The 22,570-nt window shown below is 41.2% G+C and overlaps 2 protein-coding genes across 3 annotated transcripts in view; one reads left to right on the top strand and one right to left on the bottom strand.

Moving 5' to 3' along the window:
• The window catches only part of LOC139223152 (membrane-spanning 4-domains subfamily A member 4A-like), a 174,707-nt gene that overhangs the window by 26,577 nt on the left and 125,560 nt on the right, over positions 1–22,570 (top strand). The window lies entirely within an intron of this gene.
• The window catches only part of adam19a (ADAM metallopeptidase domain 19a), a 115,856-nt gene that overhangs the window by 35,744 nt on the left and 57,542 nt on the right, over positions 1–22,570 (bottom strand). For both annotated transcript variants that reach the window (XM_070855112.1, XM_070855113.1), the window contains exons 4-6: positions 13,783–13,864; positions 11,515–11,591; positions 268–451 (exon numbers count right to left, since the gene is read on the bottom strand). In XM_070855112.1, coding sequence (XP_070711213.1) covers positions 268–451; positions 11,515–11,591; positions 13,783–13,864 — 343 coding nt within the window. The remainder of the gene's footprint in view (positions 1–267; positions 452–11,514; positions 11,592–13,782; positions 13,865–22,570) is intronic.

The raw sequence follows: 22,570 nt of genomic DNA, 5'->3' as shown, positions 1-22,570 counted from the left end.
ATGACTCATCTGTACTCCCACCTCATAGAAATATAGAAATACAGCCTACAGTCAAATACTGGTGTGGAGGCCTGTTGGATTTGTTTGTGTGTGAGCACTGGTTTGAGCTTTCTACTTGAACTGGCTTGCACTCAGACTGCATTATTAGTTATTGTCACAAATGTAAGAAACAAAACTACTTCTCACAAATTCAACTGTGTCTTAAATAGGCACACAATTCAGCAACACATTCAGCAGCCTTTTGTAGTGTTTGCGTGGGGGACTCACCCTCGAATGAAATGATCTGAGCAGGTCGGAGATGTGGTTAGACTGTGTGGCGAGATGGCCGTGGCCGCAGTTTCCAATTTTCATTGGCAGGTCCTCAGCACTCACCAGCGCATGCTGGAGAGGATCCACGCTGCTGATTGGCTCCAGGTAGTAGGTATCACTAGAATTCAAGGATATCAGGCCCCTGTGTGAGGGAGGGCAGACAGGAAGTTAAAATGTTAAGAGGGTCTGAAACACTGAACAACACTGTCTGTTGTTGCTGCCTCTGTTTGAGATGCATAGTTTAACTTAACAGGTGTGACCTCTGAATGGAGGTCATCTTGAAAGTATATTTACATACATATACAACCAGTGAGCACTGTAAATCCTGGCATGGTGTAAAACTATGGAGGTACATTAATTATTCACTATTGTATATCAGTTGAAAAACCAGCATACCACTCAAGATCACCCATAACACTGACCTAATGCTACATATTCTATATTTGTTAGGTCATCTGCTGTAGCTTTCCTCTCCCTCTTTAGGCAATTTGAAATTTGTTCAAATATATTTCATTTCTTAGAGGTGTTGGGCTCACAAAGCGCTGCCTGAACCAAGTTTCTCAGCGCCAGCAGGTATGACCTGAAGTCTGCCAGCTGATCTTCAAAACAACAGGAGCACACCAGAAAATTAGAACCAATCTGCTACCTAGCAAGAAACAAGGATTCCTGCAGCCTGCAGCCAGGACAGCAAAGACAAAGAACCACAACCCTTCTTCCAGCCTGGCTCATCAACAGGCTAAGAAAGCAGCACACTGAAGAACTGGTTTTTTGAGACAATCTCTTTTTACATTTTGACTTTTAAGACAAATTTCACAGTGCTTCAGAGGTGCGTTCACGCGGGGGTCCTTTTAAGACCGTTTTACCCCTTGAAAGTATAGTTTGGCATATTGCCTATTGCCATCTTGGTTTATGTGAAGACCCCTACATCTGATTGGTTTGGTTTAGGCAACACTCGCCTTTGATTGGTTAGTCAGAATGTAGTATCGTCCTGAAGCATGCCCTGACTTATCATCTATTTTACTCTAAATAGGACCAAAATAAACATCATGTTGTATTGAAGAAGCCTTAAAATTAGCAATTGAGACAATAACTATATTAGTTACTGTGGTCATAAATCAATAGAGAATTATGGTCATTTTCTCATAGCCTCCCATAAACATTTCTGCGAAAATCAAGAGCGTCAGCAGGTATGGATGTCTCCACCGCTATGAGAGGGTGAAACCTTTTCTACTTCCCAGAACTTGATGCTACAGAGTCATGGTTAGCCTGTGCATCATATTGGGCAAAAGCATAGTCCACGTTGTGTAACAGAAATGTAGGCCTTTAAAGCTCTATTTATTTATACGAACGTAGACCAGACCACAGGGACATTTCAGCATACCGCGGGGTTGGGAAATCTGTTACAGCAAATATTTGATAATGACAAAGGGTAAGGATAGGTCACACATAATGTACTCACACTCATTGGTAATGAGTGTCAATGAGTGTTAATATTCTCCTTTTTTGAAGAGGAGGCAATAGATTGTGAAGGTGGGGCAGGCACGTCGGGGATGCGGCCGAATCTAAAAACCTGGAAAGGCAATGTCTAAATTAGTATAGGTGGATGATGTAGCCGGTCCCACCTTGGGAGAAAACTGAAAATTGAATTATGAAGCCTGGAGACCTGGGACCATGAAACCAGTCAAGTAGTTTTACATTACTTTCATATACTTGTGACTGTTAGCCTCGAAGAGAAATTTCAACGCCTAGCAAAATTCAACTCATTCACCAGAATAAGGCATAACTAATCTAGTCACATTGAAAAAGCTGGAGCATGTGCAGTATATCTTTGGCCTGACGATATGTTCAGAGCTGGCTGTGAGCTCACTTTACTCTCTAGAGTGGATCACCCCTTTAACACAATAAACTTAATAAAAATAATTAGATAAAGCTAATTACATCCTTAACGCATATAAATGGCACGGCATTTTATGTACCCTGCTATGTGAGATCTCAACATGAGTTCTTCCCTCCATTGTAATATATACAGAAAACCAGAAATAAAGCAGACAGGCAGGCAGTACCATTTGTTCTCCCACATTTTTATAGTCCTTCATGTTACATTCCATGTACACACACACTCTCCCTATTGTTTGTCAGCTAGTTACACTTAATTAGATTGTTTGTTTGATTTTGTTCTGTTTCAATAAATGTTTTAATCCACATGCTGTCTTCTTTAATGTTGTAAAATAGTGAATACTGCCAACCTCTACTCTGTCAAGAACTCTGAAATCCTTCAACTATCTGTCAATATGCTAATTCTGGTAGTAGTTATTAAGTTAATTATTAATCATAATCCCAAACTGATAGTTTAGTATTTTACGAGACTAAATCAGTTAAATTGGCTCTTTTTCCTCGGTTATTGAGGTGGTTCCCCAATCGAGGTTCTAAATCCCATTAATTAATATAATTATCAATCACCTTTGATAGTTGTTAATTATTTCCGATTATTTCCAAATTGCCCCAGAAATGGTGCAAACCCCAACATTTATTAGTGCCCCAGAGAACTGAGCACAACACTCTAAAATGTTAATATTCTTGGAGTGGCGGCAATGTCAGACTGAAGATGGAAACGGACAGCAACAAGTTTCTGTCTAATAGCAGGCTATATTTGTCCACAAGACATTCACTGACCTTTTCTCCTGTCTCAGTCACCTCACTCTACACTACACTACCTCCTACACACTTATACACTAACCCTTTTCCCTCTTGTCCCAGTCACCTTACGTTCTCCGCCTACCTCTTCACCTGCTTGCCCCTAATCAGCATGGCAGTATCCTTACCGGTCCATTTCCTCCCATACCGTGCCAGATTGTCAGTGTCGACATCTTCTCGTGTGCCTTTGCTTTTGAGTTACCAGAACCTGAACTTACTTCGACCCTGCCTGTCTACCTACCTGTACGCGTACACATAAACCTTCAATTTATCAATAAATCCCTGAACTCTTCTTGCCTGTCTGGTCTGTCTGCATTTGGGTCATCCACGCTTTGTTGCTGCAATTCATCAGATATGACAGTATCAGTCGGGCCGTAATGTTAACAGTGTATAGGCTATCTTAAAATCAAAAGGAGGAGGTTATTTAGTGCACTTTGTCTGTTTGTCAGCAGGATTACGGAAAAACTACTAGCCAGATGGTGTAGCATGGGCCAAAGAACCTATTACAGCTGTGGGAGGCAGTCCTCTGAAAAAGGCATTTTAAAAAAGGCTTTTATTGGAAGGATTGAAAAACCTAACTAGAAAATACATTTTTATAAACATATTTATATATAAGAAGCTTATTTTTTCATTTCTTGAAAATCCATCTCTGTCCTAACCTTGAAAAACAATGATTCACGCAGGCTCTGCTCACTATGGTTCAATACATAGTGCATTTGAAGAATGTATCATAAGTATTTCACCATGACTGTAGACAATTTGTAGAGTTGCCATTTATGTCAAAGCAGACAAAAAAGGCATGAAGGCAAATTGTGTTATTTGTGAAAGGAGTTGTGCTGGCTATTGTGTTCATCCACACTGCTGATCATAATGACACAGCTGAGCTCTGAGTCATTTGTGAGAAAATACAGTTTTTATGAGTAATTATGTGTCCCTAATTATGTCTAACCCTAACCCTATTGAACCCTATTTCCCTTAAGACAATCTAATTCATCCTGAGTCAATATACAAAGCCCCTTGTTATGGCGGGGCAAGTGTGAAAATGAAAACAGATAAAATTGCTGGAGGACTGCAGATAACAGAGAAGGTCAATGTTGAAACCTTAACAAGAGTTCTGATTACAAACTTTACTATCCTGGCAGTAGGGTCCTCCAGTAACTGAATTATTACAATCATGCGTTACGACCAGAAGCATGCCCAAGAAGATGGACTCAAATGCTCAACGTGAGGTAAACTGATGGTAAAAGGGCGCAGTTCATTGTTTTACAAGAACGACAAAGACAAGGCACCAACAAACAGACCAAAAATACTAACTACAAATACTACCTGACTAGACTCAAAAACCCTCAATTACACACCAACACTGACTTAGATTGCTGGAACGCTCAACACAAGACAATCTGGCACAGGACAGGGGAAAGCACAGAAAATATATACACCAGGGAAGGAAGTACAGGTGGAAACAATCAGGACGGGGCAGACAATCACAGGAGTGGGAAACACACAAGGGCAGTCAAAAAGTCAAGGGGCCTGAAACGAGAGGGAAAAATTGGATGGCAAAATAAAATAGGAAATACATAACACATGAACTAACTTTAAAAAACTCGACGAGACATAACAGTACCCTCCCTGCTATGGTCAGCTCCGAATGGCCCAGGTTCCTCAGGATTCTGTCTGCAGAAGTCCCTGATGAACTGCTGGTCCACAATAAAACTGGCCAGAATCCATGAACGTTCTTCTGGCCGGTATCCTTTCCAATCCACTAGGAACTGACTACCCCTGCCTCTTTTCCAAGCTGCCAGAAAATGTGACTTCAGACTAATCTCCTGTTGACTGATGATGATGATGATGATGATGATGATGATTTTAGAAATAGGAAAAGGTCCAACAAACTGAGGAGCCAACTTCTTGGAAGCCATGTGTAGGGGAAGGTCTCGTGTGGATAGCCAGACTTTCTGACCCGGCCTGTAGGATTCCTCAGAAGGATCTGCCTAGCTCCTGCCCACACCTTTTTGCAGCAAAAAATGAGTGCATGGGCAGATGGGACTGATATCTCCTTCTCAGTTTCTGGAAATAAACCAGCGGCAGAGGTAAGAGGGGTGCTGTGTGCCTACTCAACCCAAATAAGATGTTTGCTCCAGGAGGTGGGGTTCTGGGAGAATACAGTGTAGACAGGTCTCCACTCCCGGACCTGCTCCTCCATTTTAGGTGTTGCCTCACCATAAATAGAATCCGCTGTGTACCAGGGGCGAGAAGTGTGGGCCCAGTGGATGACATGTGAACGTAAAGTTTCTGGAACAGACGATTGGTGGGACAGTCTGTGGGAATAGGGATTTGTGCGTTGGCTTGTTTCATGCTTTCCTCTATGGGCCATGACATTACTCCTATCACCCGGTCAGGTGGCAGGATGCTCTCTGGTTAAACGGATTAAAGAAAAGGGTCCATCTAGCTTGCCTAGAATTGAGCCTTTTAGCTTTGTGAATATACTCAGATGTAACACTGATCCATAGATCTGAAAAGTTTCAGTTTTGTTTCATCACTCAACAGAACTGAATCCCAAATCTTCTGTGGCTTATTTATACGGTTTCGAACACATTGTCTTGTGCTTTTGGGTCAGCAGTGATGTACATCTTGGAGTTCAGACATGGAGGATATCAGCATTTAGTATGCACCTTACTGTAGAGGCTGAAACTTCAGTGCCCCCTGCCACCAAGTCTTGTTGGAAGGTCGTTTGCAGTCACTTGAGAGACTTTGGCCACCTGCCTCCTCAGAAATCTGGTGGTTCTGGTGGTCGTTGATCGCTTCCTCTTTCTGCTACATCCAGGTAGTGTAGTCAGTGTTCCTTTAGCTTTGAACTTGCGAACTATGCTTCCAACAGTATGTCTGGGCACATTCAGTGCCTTTGCTATTGTATCCTTTTCCTTGTTTGTGCAAGGCAATGATCTCTTAACTGATTCTGATTGTCTTGACTTACCCATATTTCAAACATGCAACCAAACATCACTGTGAACAAACCCCTAACCAGTCTGGGCATTTCATGTGTTCTATCTCAAGTACACCTCATGCAATTAAAGAGGCACTTGATTAGTTGCATCAGGTGTGCTTGACACAACACCTGATTTGCAAATTAGTGCTCTTATCGGGGATTCTGTTCGAGGGTCCATCATTGGAAGTGTCAACCTCCACCACAAACTGTCTTTGAGGGTCCGGAGAGTGAGTGGTGAGTAAGGGTGCTTTAATGAAGAGGTGGGCTTTCTTTCAGGTGGGCGAAAGCCTGCTCCGCCTGAGGAGTGCTAGTAAACGGTACCCCCTCAGCACAGCTGGATGCTTTGGAGGACATTACACAGCTTTGGTCACTGTATGCCTCCTCTGAATGATCAATAATGGGGGATCCTAACCTGGACTGGCTCTCTGACATCTCTAACAAATTAAAGGAACAGTGCCTGGAACTTAATCTTAATCAAACACCAGACCAAATCTCAAAACTCCACATTAATTGATCTCATACCTACCAGCAGACCACATACCTGCCTCTGGAGTTTTTGCCCTAGATGTTATTGATCACTGTCCTGTTGCCTGTATGAGAGACACTAAAATCCCCAAATCGCAACCACAAATCATGAGAAACTAGCAGCATTTCCTAAATGATTTGTCCATCTCCACTATAAACAGTATCTTGTCTATTACTGATCCTGCTATGGCACTGGAAAAATTCTCAGAATCTTAACATTGTAGCTGACAGACAATCCCCTTATAAAAAGCACAGAATAAAAACAGATGTAGTCCTTGGTTCTACCCACAATTCTCCAAAGCAATTCCACATCAGAGACAAAGACTGGTCCAAGGCTAGATCCAGTGGAACCCCTGAGGAGTGGTTAATTTTCAGAAAATAAAGATCTGCAGTATGATTAGATCAGCTAAATCAAATTATTATCAGTCAACTCTCTCTGCTTATGACAATTCTACCAAATTTTGGAGCACTATAGCATCTCTTAAGAACTCATCACGGTCACAGCCACTGTCTCAAATCCAGCAAGCATCTGGTCAACATTTCCTCTCCTCTGGTCTTTAGTTTAATATTCCTGTAGATTCAGCTGTAAATTATTCCCATATCTGTCCAGCAGATGGAGTCCCAATTGCCTCTGCTACAACTTTGTCTGGCTGCAAGTTTTCATTCTGTCTGGGAAACTGTGCAGATGTCACAAACCTCTACATAGGGTAAAAGCATGCAAAAATACTGGTACAGATAACCTTGACCCATTTCTCCTTCATCTAAGCACTCCATTTATCTGTCCTCTCATTGCTCATATTTTCAGCCAAACCTTTCTAACAGGCTCAATTCCAGCTGTGTGGAAAAGCGCCTCAGCCATTATATAAAAGTAGTGCATAATAACAGTCGCAGCTTCAGTTATTGGTAACATTGTCTTCTTCCTGGATCTTGTGCTGCTTGTCGATCATAAATTCCTGTTCCAAAAACCTCAGTCTATAGGTCTCAATGAAGCTTCACTCAGGGTTGTTGTTGTGGTTCTCAGTCAAGACTTCTTACCATCAGAAAGGGGTTGCCACAGGGGTCTATCCTTGGACCATTGCTGATCACACCTTCACAATTTCAATGTCCATTTTTTTTCTAATGATACCATTTTATATGCCCCAGGCTCCACCCCAGCCCAGGCCCTGACTTGTCTTCAGTCTCCATTTGATTCTGTCCAGGTAGCACTTGTTTATAATAAACTAGTTTTAGATACAGAAAATGCTATGTATATAGTATTCTCCACCTCCACCATTGATGCCGACTGTTCTACCATTAAAACTTTAAAAAGTCACATGATCCTCACCTTGCTTCCAGTTCTTCCATCATCCGAAAGTGATCTGTGATTCCATCTACGGTAAGCAAACTGAAGGGGGTCCAGCCCAGTGCTGACCACTGTTTGAGGATGATCCTCTCCATGGTCTTCATCAGGTGAGAGGTCAGGGCGACGGGTGGGATCCCTGGTGCGCTGTTTTTGGACCATGCAAGAAGTCCTCCACAGGACCAGGACTTTCTCCAGACTCAGGTTGAATATGTGCATAACCACCCCACAGAGCTGGTCTGCACAATCCCTGAGTAGTCTGGGTGGTGAAGAGGAGGCTGGGAGGGAGAGTGGGCAGAATCGAATCTGTTGAAAAACAGATTAAATTGGTATGCCCGGTCTCTGTCTCTGCTGACCTGGCGTCTTCCCTCAGCTTTTCCACGTCCACAGATCTTTAGTCCTTTCCAGGCGTCCCTAGTGTTATTCTGCTCCAACCATTCCTCCAGTTTCCTCATGTAGCTGTCCTTTCCCTTCCTTAGTTTTTGCCGGAGCTCCTTCTGAGCGCTCCGCAGCTGCTCTTTGTCCCCCAACCTAAAAACCCTCTTGTTCTTGTTCAGCAGGGCTTTAATGCCAGGGGTCACCCAGGTTTTGTTGGGAAATACTGCACCTTTTTAGAGGGCACAGTGTTCTCCACACAGAAGTTTATGTAGTCTGTGATGCAGTGGGTCAAAGTGGTCAATATCCTCCCCATAAGGGCTGCAGAGCGCTTCCCAGTCTTCCTCAGACCACTCCTTCACAGACCTCTGGTTGTTTATTCACCAAGGGGTTATAGTCTGGAAGAAGGTGGACGAGGTTGTGATCTGATTGACCACGTGGCGGGAGGGGGAGTGAGTTGTATCAAACATCCTTGATGTAAGTATACAGTAAGTACAAAGTTTTATTGGCACTTAAGTGTGTGAATGTGTGCGAAAGAATAGTCTCTTCCATCTTAGATTCCTCCTGAATGAATGATGTGTGAATGGGTGAATAAGGATGTGATGTAAAAGCGCTTTGAGTAGTCGAAATGACTAGAAAGGAGAAATACAAATACAGACCATTTACCATTTCACATACTGGGTGAAGATTGGGAGAGTAGAAGACAGGGAAGCTTGGTTGAAGTCACCATAGATGAGGAAGAGGCATTGGGGGTGCCGAGTCTGTAGCTGGGAGATGACAGTGTGTATGAGCTTGCAAGCTGCAGCAGCATCTGCACAGTTACAGTGATGACGTGAGCACTCCCTCGGTAGGTAGTACGGCCGAATGCTAACAGTGCAGTGCTACTCTTTAACACTGATGTGTCCAGGGTTGCACCATCTCTCATTTACAAACAGAGCTATATCCCGGCAAGGCTGGGTTAGCTCTTCCATCTTACTGGGAAGAGATTTTACGTTCCCCATGATGACAGATGTTTATACAGTCTTTTCCGCTCCCGGCCCTTCACTCCTGCTCTGCAGCCTCTCCTCCTTATCTCTGCGGGGATGTCCGAGAAGCGGTATGAGGCTTAGACCTAACAGCTAATCCCAACTGTAAACAATGGATCCGTGGTTGAATGGGTTTCCGGAGACTGCGTCCAAAAGTCCGACAAACAGCAAGAGGCAAACTACCAATGTCACCAGATGAACATCCATAGCTGCTCACTCGCTGAAGGAGATAGTGTATATGAAAAATAACTTAAAAAAAAAAAACACACTAAAGACAATAAGAAACAAGTAGAAAGTTACAGAGCTGCTGTAACAGGCTGCCACCAGCGTGGGGCCTTCTTGCCACGCTGTTATAGAGAGCTCCCATCAAAAACTTCAATAACTTCAATAACTACAATTCCCTAGAGGTGCACCATGCGATTTCATTCAAATCAACACCACAATTGTAGTTCTCAGTTTAGGGTTGCAAATAGGGTCATAAAAAGATAGATATACAGAATATATCACATATCTAGTACACCTGAGCATCTAGATGATCTATGTTGAGAAAAATTAAATGTGTTGGTTCAGGTCAGATATTTAAGCCTCTGTTCTAGAAAATGAGGCTTTGGAGTGACAGTTATCACACTTTACAAAGTATATCTACGGAATATATCAAATATTTAGTAAATGATAGTGTTATAGTGATATTACAAGTTTTGTAACATAATTCCATAGGAACGCTTGCTGAGTCTCTGCCTCCGCTATGAAAAACAGACAAAATAACTTGATTGTTTTAATAATTCAAGCCAATGTTGTTTTAATAATTCAATCCAATGGCCTTAACAATAGTCTGCCGTACTGTTGAGCTATCAAGGACACTTGGGAGGAAAAGCAGAGCGTCTTCCACTTCGCGAATTTTGCCAAATTCGTGTCCACGGACACAAATTCATGGATCAACTTTTGTGACTATTTTACAAACTTATATGAAAATGGGTTACATTAACGTCTGTTTGAGGCTAGGAAAATTTAAGACTTTAAATCTACAGCCTGGATCCCTGAAGATGATCAAATTTTAATGACAAACTGAAGAAAAAAGATCTGACAAATTTTTCATCCAAATGTGTTGAGGGTAAATTCCAGGCACAGTGATAAACATTTGAGCTGTACAATGAAACTTTTATTGGTATTAAAATCAACAAACAACTTCCTTGTGTATACTGGTCTAAGGAAGGTGAAGGGATGTGGCAGTCAAGTGCCAGTAAAAAAAAATCAAAAATAAGGCTCAAGATGTAATAAGCCCCCTTATCCTATTTAATGAAGATGACATTCGGTAGTTAACAAGAGGAGTTTTCAAAAACACGTTTTTGTTCTAGAAAACAACCATCAGAGTTGATCATTTTAAGCCCTGTAAAATAATTTTCTCACATAATTGGTTATGACCATCTGACGAAAGGGCGAGCAATCCAGTGACCAATCCAATCGCAAGGCTCTGCTGATGAAGTATTTGAATCCGCAATTTGTTTATGGTGGCCTTGCCAATGATGTGGGTCATTTGATTTAAGCATTGGAAACATTACTAATGTTGTAAGAGGACTGTAACCCCTTTATGAGAATAAAACGTTCAAACGACTTTGTGTTAGTTGCAGTTCCGGTTGGAAATTCGATGGAGCCATGTAGGTGTTAACTGTCTTATTGTCTGCAGTTTAATGTCATGCACATGTGTACTTGTCAAAAGCCAGATGAGAAATACTGTTAGGAGAAATCAAATATCTTTAATCCCATACTCTGATTAGGGAGAGCAGGTTTCTCGTTTACTAGTCACTTAAAGCTAGCTCGATCTCATACCGATAATGCTAACAGATTTAAAAAAAAAATCCAAACCATGATCTTTTCCTCAACATAACCAAGTAGCTTTGGTGCCTAAACCTAACCAACTGCAATCATTTCACAACATTAACTTACATCATACACACATACATTTCACAATGTTAACTTGCATCATACATGTGGCTGGTCCCCAGCTGAAAATGCATATACATACATAGATGTTATAGGAAATCAACCTATTCTGTTGTTTCTGTATGAAGACATGTTGTTTAAAGAGGCCATAACTGATGTTTTTTATAATACCGTATCAAAAGACAGTGAAAATAATGTGACTGAATCAAATCCAGCATCTGAACTACTTGAAATGCTAAATATAGTATGCAACCTAATGTAATTTGTCTGGATTAAGTCAGTGCAGCCATATGCAAATTGGTAAAATATATATCACAAACCTGACTCCTGAGCATGAGCTGAGAGCCACCCAGGATTCTGGATGTCCTTTTACAGAGCCATGGTAGAAGCAGTGATTCTGAAAAAGAAAGGGATTGCAATCAATACTTCATATTTCATCTGGAGAAAATCACAAAGCTGTGATAATATTTATACAGACATGCCAATCTACTGGATCGACTCAGTGTAAGGGTCCCTAAAACAGGGACCTGTTTAATCACTACAGCTGCTGATAAAAGCACTGCCTCAACGATGAGTATATAAGCTCCTTACAGCACGATGGTGTTCAGAAGAAAGTTTGAGCTTGGCCACTTGAACATCCTGGTGAGGATTTAAAATGAATTCACCAAACTTCCAACAAAAGAAGCAGAATTTGAAGAACTTAAGAGATAAGGTAAAGATGTGATGCTTGAATGTGTGATGGACAAGCTGTTCAGGTGACACTGAGTGACTCACTGCTGGCGTGTTGTTATAGAGAGAAAGTTTTCACATTGCCCTGATAAGCAAAATCAGTGTGTTCACTGAGTAAAACGCACTGCACTGCCCTTGTTTGAGACAGTAGATGTTATTCATACAAAACCACTTAGTATGGGAATTTGCCTTGGGACATGACGTTCTTTGGGTCTGTACACCCTAATAACCATTACTGTTTGATACACTTCGTAAGTGTTCCATCTAGAATGCTTTAGTGTAGTGGGGCAGTTGTTCTCTGTTAGGTAAACAATACCAGTTGAGTTAACCTCTGAATGTATCATATAATGACTGTCCTCGATATGGCAAACGAAGGGCCTCTCATGTGTTTTAGAACTGTTGTTTGGAGTTGTTATGTTTCACCAGTTTCATACAGCAACACTTGAGTGTTGGAGTGTGGATAGATTAAAACTTTTTGCAGACATTGTTCAGCCGCTGCTTGGTACAGTTACAAGCTGCATCCATCCGTCCATTATCTTCCACTTATCCGGGGTCGGTCGCGGTGTCAACAGGTCAAGCAGGGCACTCCACCATTGGTATGGGTCGGAACCTAGATCGACTGTGTTGGGCCTCCCTGGGAAAGTAACTCTAGTGTGCTGGAAAAGAGGATCTGCCTGATTGTCAAACCTCAGATTCAAGAGGAACAATGTGGATTCCATTCTGGTTGTGGAACAGTGGACCAGCTCTTTACCCTTGCAGGGTCGTGGATGGGTCATGGAAGTTTGCCCATCCAGTTTACATGTGCTTTGTGGACTTGGAGAAGGCCTATGACCTGAGGTCATGGTTCTCCCTCAGAAAATGGTGGATTGCCTCCACCGGGTTGGGAGCGAGTTGCTGCCCCTCATGTGAGAGTTCAAGTACCTTGGGGTCTTGTTCATGATTGAGGGTAAAATGGAGTGTGAGATGGACAGATGGATTGGTGCGGCATTCGCAGTAATGCAGGTGCTGTATCGGTCCGTTATGGTGAAGAGGGAGCTGAGCCGGAAGGCGAAGAGCTCTGGATAATGACCGAAAAAGCATGTGAAAAGAGTTTGCTCTGTAGGGTGTCCGGGGCTCAGCCTAAGAGATAGGGTGAGGAGTAGAGATGCTGCATAATACATGATGAGATTACATATCTCATCTGGCCTCGGAACGCCTCAGGATCCCCCAGGAGGACCTGGAATGCGTTGCTCGGGAGGACGACATCTGAAGTGGCCTGCTTAACCTGTTGCCACCCCAACCCAACCCCGGATAAGTGGAAGATAATGGATGGAAAGATGGACATCAAGTGCACAGTAATGGAAATGAGCAATCAATTGTATTGAATTATTTCTGTTTTATGTTAGCAGCCAAATCCAAGTGACATTGTTTGAGTTTTGTGAAGCCAGGTATCACAAAATATGCATTTCTTTTAAGAGGCAAAACTACAAAAAATAGTTATAGTTCAGTATTAAGAACATATTTGTATTCATTTCTGCAATTATGAAATCATAAAAAAATATTTAAAATGGCATTCAATGGCTGCCTGAGAATACAGTATCGTAAAATCATAAAACACTGTATAAGAGTTGGCGCTTACATACATGTAGCCCTTGAAGGGTCTAATTGAACATTAGGACTTGGAACAAAGATTAAGATGAAAATTAGATTAGGCTTAGGTTAAAGTATAGGTTTTTCTGTTTTCTGATTTACAACACACGTTACGAAATGACTGAAATCAACAAAAGTCCTCATAAGAAAGAAGTGATAATAGTATGAACACCTTTTACCAAGGTGTGTGCTGGGGTGCAGCAGTTACTGAAGTCTTAACTCATACTTACAATGTAATCATTATTGGCCACAGTCACGGGCTGTTCATCTTCTGTGTAGTAGGTCTCTGTAAAGTCTGGACCTATAAGCTCGCTAGGAAAGAAGCAGAGTGGAGGGGAGAAAAAAGTGGCAGGTGATTAGATAACATTTAACTTTAATGATCCCTGTGTAATTTAGGTCTTAGCAGCAGAAAGAAGAAATGGGACAGAGCAAAGAAACATTTTTAGCAATTTTACAAGCCTTATTCTGATCACTTTCATTACCAGATCCTTAACGTGATCCATTTGCAGCATCTTGCTTCTGTTGTCTAGTTCGGTGAGAGTTCTGTTATATACACAGTCACAAAATTGGGAAAATAAAGGCCAAGTTGGCAGTAATTTTCTCTGCTCAACCTTGTTTCATCGTTAGATAATGTCATGATATAACAGCATCAGGGTTGAAGTGCCTTGACATAGATGTGGGTTTTTTTCTTCTGTGTCACTGAGCTAATGATATTAACCGATGACATTGGCAAATGTCATTAGTTAGACTAGCTAACTGATTGACAGCAGCTGACTGTAGTTGCCAAGTAATAACAAAGGACTATTTCTCAGCTGCTTCGTTTGCAGAAGACTCTTCAGTTCATTAAATCCCTGCAGCCTTCTGAAGGCAGCAGGACACATATGTTGATGAATCTGCAGCCTCTGATGGGTGATGTGCTGCAACAGAGCTCAGTGTCACTACGAACTGCTGTCCCAGTGTTTACCTTCATTAAATCACATACAAATGATATCCGGCTGCTACAGGAAAAACACACATCCGACGAGTCAGTTATAACTTTCTTTTGAAGGACATTGGATTACCATAGCTCTTAACTAACTTTGTGCATTGCAGCTTCCTTTCCAAATTAAAAAGAAAATTCAGTAGTTCATGATTTATCCTTGAAATGCACTTGCAAATGCTGCTTTATCACATTGTATGATGCAACCATGTACAACGTGAAGAATAGCAGATTTATGACTCAAATGGTTTAATAGTTTGAATTGATGCCAAAGCATACACTGCATTAACAGACTAATTTGTTTCTATTGCCATTGTATTAATGAACTGTTTAAAAAAACATCTGCCTCTGGCTGCAGATTTGTGCTGCTATGTGCTGTGAACATCATGTACTCATATCAAAATGACAGAGAAGGTTGATTTGCAATGACATTCAAAAGGATTTTCTGAACCCTATATGGGATGGCTTAGTCACAGCTTGGTTAGATTTAGGCACCGAACTATTTGGGTAGATAAAGCTGTAGTAAGTATTAGTAGGTAATGGGTAAATGCTTTGGGCTAAAATATGTATGTACATTACGGAAACAAAGCTACATATGGAACATTGAAAGTTACGTTACGAGCATGACATAACTTTCAACACTGACTTGGTTTCATACAGGACACAAACAAGAGGCCTTCTGGGTGAAAGTCTCTGAGACAGAAACATGAAAGAAAAGATGTTGTTTGATGCCTTCTAAAAGGTCACCTTCCAACAAATATGCGTTGTTTCCATTTGAGCCTGCAAGAGGAAAATGTGACATTTGTCACGTCTGGGGACGAAGGAATCGGTTGTCAAATACCAAGACGTCCCTTGACGAATGCTTTGGTCTTACAGATATATGGACCGCTGGTTCCAAGAGTATGTCTGGCCTTATTCTGCCTCTGTGTGTGGATTGCTGTTCATGGCAGGTGACTATCAAGCTGGAAGGATGGTGCAGAGAGAAATATCGCAGTGTCTCCTATGGCTTAAAAACTGGCAAAGGGTATGATTGACTCTGGAAACCTTGAAGCTTAGCAAAAACTGGTGAAATGCTCTACAGTGATGACTTGCTGTATATGACAAATGACTTCATGTTCAGCTTGATTGAAGCTGTCAAATTGTCAAGCCAGCGTCAACCTGCACACTGAAGGCCGATATTGTTAATGCTATATTTACATATATATTATTGCAGGTTATTGTTGCAGGTTTCTATTGCATTGCACACAGATGTGTAAAGGAGCAGCATCAAGCCACTATTAAAAAGGTAACAAATAACTCAACCATCAGCAGTTCTTCAGGAAAACTACAGTTTATTACAACAGGGTTTTTTTTGTAACTCCGAGCATCGTGTCCATCATGTTGCAATAGAACACTGCACTTATAATGATGCAAATAACCTGTTAATGCATAAAAAACAAGAATGGTGTAAGTTTTGTAGGCCAAAGTTGGACAGAAAGTCAGGTTGTAAACTGTGGTGGTTGTTTAAAATGGACAGTGTGGGTAATTGTTCGTATTCGTAATTCACTGTTCACCTTCTAAATAAGTGTGAGTTACCTAGGGATTTGTTTAAAACCTGCCTCACCATTTGCGTTTGTTTCCCTGTCAAATCTATGTCACCACGTTCTTAGATGTCATTAGTATGTAACTGCAATGCCAACGTTTTTTTGTTTTTTGCAAGTCAATGTTGTCTTCAATGATGGCACTTTCTCCACAAAGGCATTTATACTGTACAGCTTGGTAGTACACACTAAAAGTGACGAGCAAAATTGCAGGAAGATTGAAAAAAGGAAAGAAAGAAAGAGAAGTTAATGTCCTTCATACTGTCACATCACAGTGCACTTGGCCAGTTGCTGTATAAAGTGGGCACAATTGTTCAATAGTCAGTTCTTCAGTGAGAAATTGTTGAAAGTTCCACCACTGAGGTTTCAGACACCATCACACAAGAACCTTTTTCAAAGAATGCCAATGCCTTTAACCACTGGAAAAGAAGGGGATTACCACTCTGTGCTTCCCAAGCTTGTTAGCATGTAGGATACTGAAACAGTTTTATTTGTGGTTTTTCAATGCCCCGTTTGTGATTGTGTGTTGTGATTAGTACATCAGGGTCTGTGTCCAGGGAGCAAGTTTTCATTTTTAGGTCTGATTGATTTAGGTCATGTACTCTACATTAGTGTTAATGGTGCATGCATAGGCACAGCAGCTGCACCCCACTATTAGACTCGGGGAAGTTTTTGCATCCCCACTTTTTGATCAGATAACTTCTCGCTTGTTTGTATCAAAATTAGTTTTATCTGGCCATGTCGTGTGTATGAATTAAAAATTACATTTCTTGTCCTTACCGGTTATCTTGTATAAACTGGACAAGAATTAGGTCCGCACATCCGCGGTTGCCCTTTCACAGTTAGCACACAACCACACAGTCTATGCACACAACAGGAGACTGTTATCACCGACTGAAATACCATGTTTGGTTTAGCCGAGGGAAGCAGGAGGCAGGACATGATGCAAAAGTGTGCCTCGGTTGTAATCTGGTGGTTTTAAGTGTTTACCTGACACAAAAAAGCTTTTATTTTATGAGAAATCACCGGAAGTCCTCTCTCGTATTAGCACCAACTTCACAGCGGTGCGTTCAGGCCCAGCCAGAGCTTCACTTCTGTGGTCCAAACACCGGAGAACTATGTAAGATACGCTAACTAACTACGTTATGAGTATTTGTGTGGTTGATTTTCAATCAAAGAGCACGAAGAAGTTTGCCTTTAGGGCTTCTGCCAGGCTGAGTTCATGAAATCAGGTGACACAAGTCCGACAAACTCATTGAATGGGGTCCTGAATAGAACTTGGAACTTTTACCTGGGAGACAGGAGTTCTAGTCTAGTCTAGACACACACAAAAAACAAACCCCACTCACTTCTAGAAACAAATCCCCACCTATAGAAGTAGAAGTAGTAGTAGTATAGCAGCAGAAGATGGTGTGCAATTCTGTCTGCCACATATTGTGTTAAGCACTATCATCTGCCATGAATGCTCATTAAAAATAGCCCGTGGATGTGGAACAACTCATCAGCAGCCCTGATTCTGAATAACTACACCAACACACCCAGCCTTTTTCTCTCCCTCAGAGCATCAGCTGCAACGCCAAACTATGTAGCTGGGGTCAAACTGCTGTGCTACTTCCAAGAATAAAAGTAATGGGCTTTCTTCAAGGCAGACGGAAAGCAGACGGGCAACCTGGCTTTGGTGTGCTGATAGGATTTGCTCTAATGAGCAGGCAGAGAAGATAAACAGCTGCTCACAACTGGTGTGTGTGGATGTGTGTGGATGAACTGTGTTTTAATACCCATGATTTTTTCCCCTTTCGGTTTTTAATTGGTTAGCAAAGCTCTGTATACTTGGGTTAAACAAGCTATAGGACTAACCACAAGAGGGTAGAAGAGAAGCAAATAGAAGCTAGAGAGGTATGGGTGACAGCAGGGATGTTACTGTCAGCAGTACAAGAAAAACCAATGGAGAGGCTGTTTCTCAGATTTTGTGGTACAAAGATGTTGCTGGAGAAATCAATCACATGGAGATCAGATGCTGTTTGTGAGTGATCCTTCAAGGAAAATATTGTTTTCCAATAGCAACAATAACTGCAGGCACATTTAGGGTTTAAGGTGTGGTAAGCTTTGATTAATCAGTCATTCACTTAATGGATGCAATTATCCAAAAACTAATCCAAAATTAGTAAAAACAAATGCCATTAAGCTCAAGGTGATGTCCTCAGATGGTTCATTTTTTTCAAAGAACAGCATTAAAGGATGACTATGTAGCTTTTTAAAAAAAAATCTCTTGAGCTTTCATAGAACAGGCAGTTTTGTCGCGGTCTGGTAGTAGGAGGTAGTGAGTCTGAGCGGTCATGTCTCAGTGAATTGATGTTTTTCAACAGTATTTAATTGCATTTCGCCACATATCATCACAGTAAATCGTGCAAACCTGTATCCTGTCGGGACGTGTAGTCCACGGTTTTCCTAGCAGGAAAAGGAAAGCTGCTAGCTCTCATGCCTGGATGCCTTTTGTGCAGGTGAAGGAAGTGGACCACACTGCTTCATCCATTGACTTCATCTTATTTTAGACCGGAGAATTATCTTCCCAGCGTTATTAATATGGAGATTTAAAACTGAAAGCTGCTACCATTTCTTCAGCGCACAAAGTGGCTGCATTCATTCGCAGCGGGCAGCGGTCACAGATCCGTCGGACACTCAGTTCAGCGAAAATGTGCACTGTGCACCAGAAGTCTTGTTTTCTAACCTTTGCCAACTTCCAAATTTGTCACCACAATGATTTCAGTAATTTGGGTTTGGGTATCAAAATACTGTACCCTTATGGCAGAGATGGATATGTTTAGTACAAATGAATATCAAAAAATGGTCTATTGTTACTTAGGTAGATAATTTACTTCTACTAACTAGTGTCAAGTGAAGATGCCACATGCTGATCAAGTATTTGCTCTATTAAAAGTCATTGCCTATGGGCATTCACTTAGCGTTTTCTCATTCAACCACTTATTCAGCAGAAAAAAGGCTCAACAGTCAACAACACAGACCTCATCTTTGTCCATTTGAAATAAACAGACTTCCACAATCAGCCATGGGCAAAAAAACAACCAGTGTTACAATGGTCTCAACAAACTGTTAGACTAAAACATTCTGCTGTGTGAGAAGGTGTTATTTAACAGTCATGCCCGAGGGCTGCTGGGACTAATAGGAAAACAGGGAATACCCGACTCAGTGAATGGCTTCATTGAAGTAAACTGAATGGAACTGTCACATGCTAAATATTAAATATAGTAAGTGTTTGGGGCATAGTTCAAATGAAGATTTCTGGAAGGGTACGAACAACACAGTGCTGTTGTTAAAGCTATAAGAAATTGCTACTGTTGCTTAACTTTAGCCTGAAAGGTTTCTTCATCCAGAAGAGAAGAGAACACGAGCTGAATCTAACTCCTAAAGCCAGAAATCAGACAGAATGTATTACTTTGTTATATGTGTGGCTGCACACGGATGTTTTTTTATACAGGGTAGAAAGGATGGTGGAGGTGGATGTGCTTTTGATAGTATCTACTGTGATATCCTGGGGATCAGATCACAAAGACCAGCTAAACATTCATGTCTGACAACAGAGATCAAAGTCTCCAGGGACCACTGACTATCACCACTGTCAGGTGAAAACCTTGTGTTTCTGCTATGAATGCTTTTCATATATTGTGTCCATCTCGTGTATGTACATAGGTATAAAGGAAAGTTTCTCACTCAAAAAGATAATCTCTCTGGCAATACGGACAGAAGTACTATGAAAAATATATAGACATGCCTCTACAACTGATATTTGAATTATTTTATGTGGACTGAAAGTGCTTGGCTTCATATGTCAACATACAGAGGGAGAGTAGGAGGGTGAGACCCTGGAGGTATGTAAAACGCAGGAAATAGGAGGTAACGAAAGGAAGCTGCAATGCTCATCTCTCCTCACAGCAAGGGGCTCCATTTCAAATGCGCAAGAGGAAATGTGTGTGCAGCAGCACAAAGTGCAAATGTACGGTGGTCCTAAAAATATCAATGCACGAAAACGCAGGCAAAAAGAGAAACACGAGCAAACAAAGAAACCAAGGTGACAACACGTGCAGCATTTACAAATCCTGCTGCGAATACAGAGAACACAGTGCAGAAACGTCCTCTAAACTGAGTGGTTAAATATTAAATACTATTAACCAACAGTAAAGGCCCATAATAATATTGGCTGGCTGGGATTTCTCTTTGCTTGATGAAATGTCTGAAGAACAGAAGCAAATCTACACAAATAAGAAGCAGTGGCTGGAAGCAAATGGTTGGCATTCTCGCTTAAATATATGCATTTATATGCATTCACAGACGAAGAACATTATGTTTGATAACGCATAATTAAAGCAGAACTCTTACACAGGAACTGATGCAAGTGAACCACAAAATCATGAGGTATAAAGGAAGTGAGAACTGAAAGTCCAAAGGGTGTTGTTGTTTCTTCTTCTTGTCACCAACTGACTCCATTTGCCGCTGACTTCCTGTTGTTTTTTGCATCTGCCTTGAGTTGCAGGAAGTGTTCTCAAGCATATGTTTGAACATCATCTTTAATATCTCTACTTTGGTGCTTTGGAGTGATGCCTCACTCCTAACAAACACAGTAGCTGTGTCATGAAGGAGGAGGTTGACCACAAACATTGACATGGTTTAGGAAACCTGCAGTGGGAAACTGTTGTTGTGACAGACTGAGCCACATGTAAAGAAGTGTCTACCTTAAATCTCAGATCATTTTGTAACTGCACAAGGGAAAATCAACACTTACACCCTTATGTATGTCAGTAGGCAACCAGTTTGTTTATGCAATACATTTACTGACAACGATTTCAAAGATTGTCTTGTGTGTTCCCAACATTTGCTGAATGCAACAAGCAACTACAGCCTTTCTTTGGGACCCTCTATGGTAGTATCAGCTGTTGATAAGATCACCCTGAACAGCAGCCTCTCAACAGTTATTAACCACAGTCTTTTTTTGTCTTGTGTGTCTTTTGCACACACAGCAACATGCAGACCAGTGTGGGCGTCAATACAATCCATCAAAGACTAAACACTATGAAAGTACTATGAAAAATCAATATGCTTATTCCAGAAGGACTAGATTTGCGGAGTTCTTTGGATTCATTTTGCTCTCCGAAAACTGTCTGGTCTCCGAATATTAAACTTAATTATAGGGCTATGGTGAAAACTATTCATAAATGTTACAGGGATGGAAAGGATTTTTCCAAAACATTTTAGATTCAAAGATAAAAGAATGTACTTGTTTGTAGTTAAAATGTTGATTCAACCTCTCCATAGTGATGGGTTAATGTGAAATATTGTATACTGCATATGGAAGTATGTATGTATATGGACATGTGTATATTTGGATGTGTTTTCACATTAAATTGTGATTAAGCTTGGTGTCCAACCAGCTGCAGTATTTCATTTAAAACAGAAGACTGTGCAACCAGCAAATATACAGATTTGAGAAGCAGGAAATGATGAATTCACATTTTTGTTTGAAAAAAATAATATTTGGCAATTTATTGCCAAAAGTGGTTGTGACTACTTTTATGTCAATTGGCCAATCAATGAATCGATAATTAACTCTTTCACTTCTAATCTGTGACAATCTAAAACTGGCCAGTGCATTGGTTGGACTCCATTACATTGTTCTTGTGCAGTCCTGAAACTAAAGGAGCTAAATGCTAACGTCAACATGACTATGTTAACAAGCTGATGTTAGGCAGGTATGTTTACCATGTTTACCATCTGAGTGTGTTAGTATGCCAAGATTGATTAATCAGCCCTAAACACAAAGGGTATCTGAGGCTGATGAGAATGTCATTAATGCTTACGTGATGATGGTGCTAGATGAAGTCAGGGGATCACCATAGTTATTACAAATTATCAAAGGACAACAGGAGTGTATGTTCCAAATGTCACGGCAGTCCATCCAATGTTTGTCAAGACATTCCATTTAAAATGAAAACTGTCATCCTTGTGGTGGTACTAGGTGAAAAGACGCGTCCTCCAGATGTTAGGGAATGTATAATGAATTTTGCCCAGTCCATTACATACACTGTAGATTTGGCCTGCTAACTGCACTCTGTTAAAAGTCATGGCTCTGCCAAATTTAATGGCAATCCATCCAGCAGTTGGGATATTTCAGTCTAGTCCCAAGTGGTGTGCTGAACTGCTGCCAGACCAACACTATGACCATCATGCTGGTAGCATGGCTAAAACATGGAAAACTCAGATACCACTATGAGAAACGTTTTGGTGGGATGAAGCTAGGTATGTTGGAAAGAGTTGAATTTTGCTGTCGACATTTGAAAACAGAGATACTACTGATGACAATGAAGCTGCCTTAAGAATAATTGGCCTCTGTGGTTTTAGTCATGATGGCTGTTCACGAAGCTGTTCTGCTGGGCCGGGAAACTATAT

Source organism: Pempheris klunzingeri, chromosome 23, assembly GCF_042242105.1.
Source record: "Pempheris klunzingeri isolate RE-2024b chromosome 23, fPemKlu1.hap1, whole genome shotgun sequence".
Lineage (NCBI taxonomy): Eukaryota > Metazoa > Chordata > Actinopteri > Acropomatiformes > Pempheridae > Pempheris > Pempheris klunzingeri.
The sequence above is the reverse complement of the archived record's forward strand: the minus strand, read 5'-3'. Positions and strand labels throughout refer to the sequence as shown.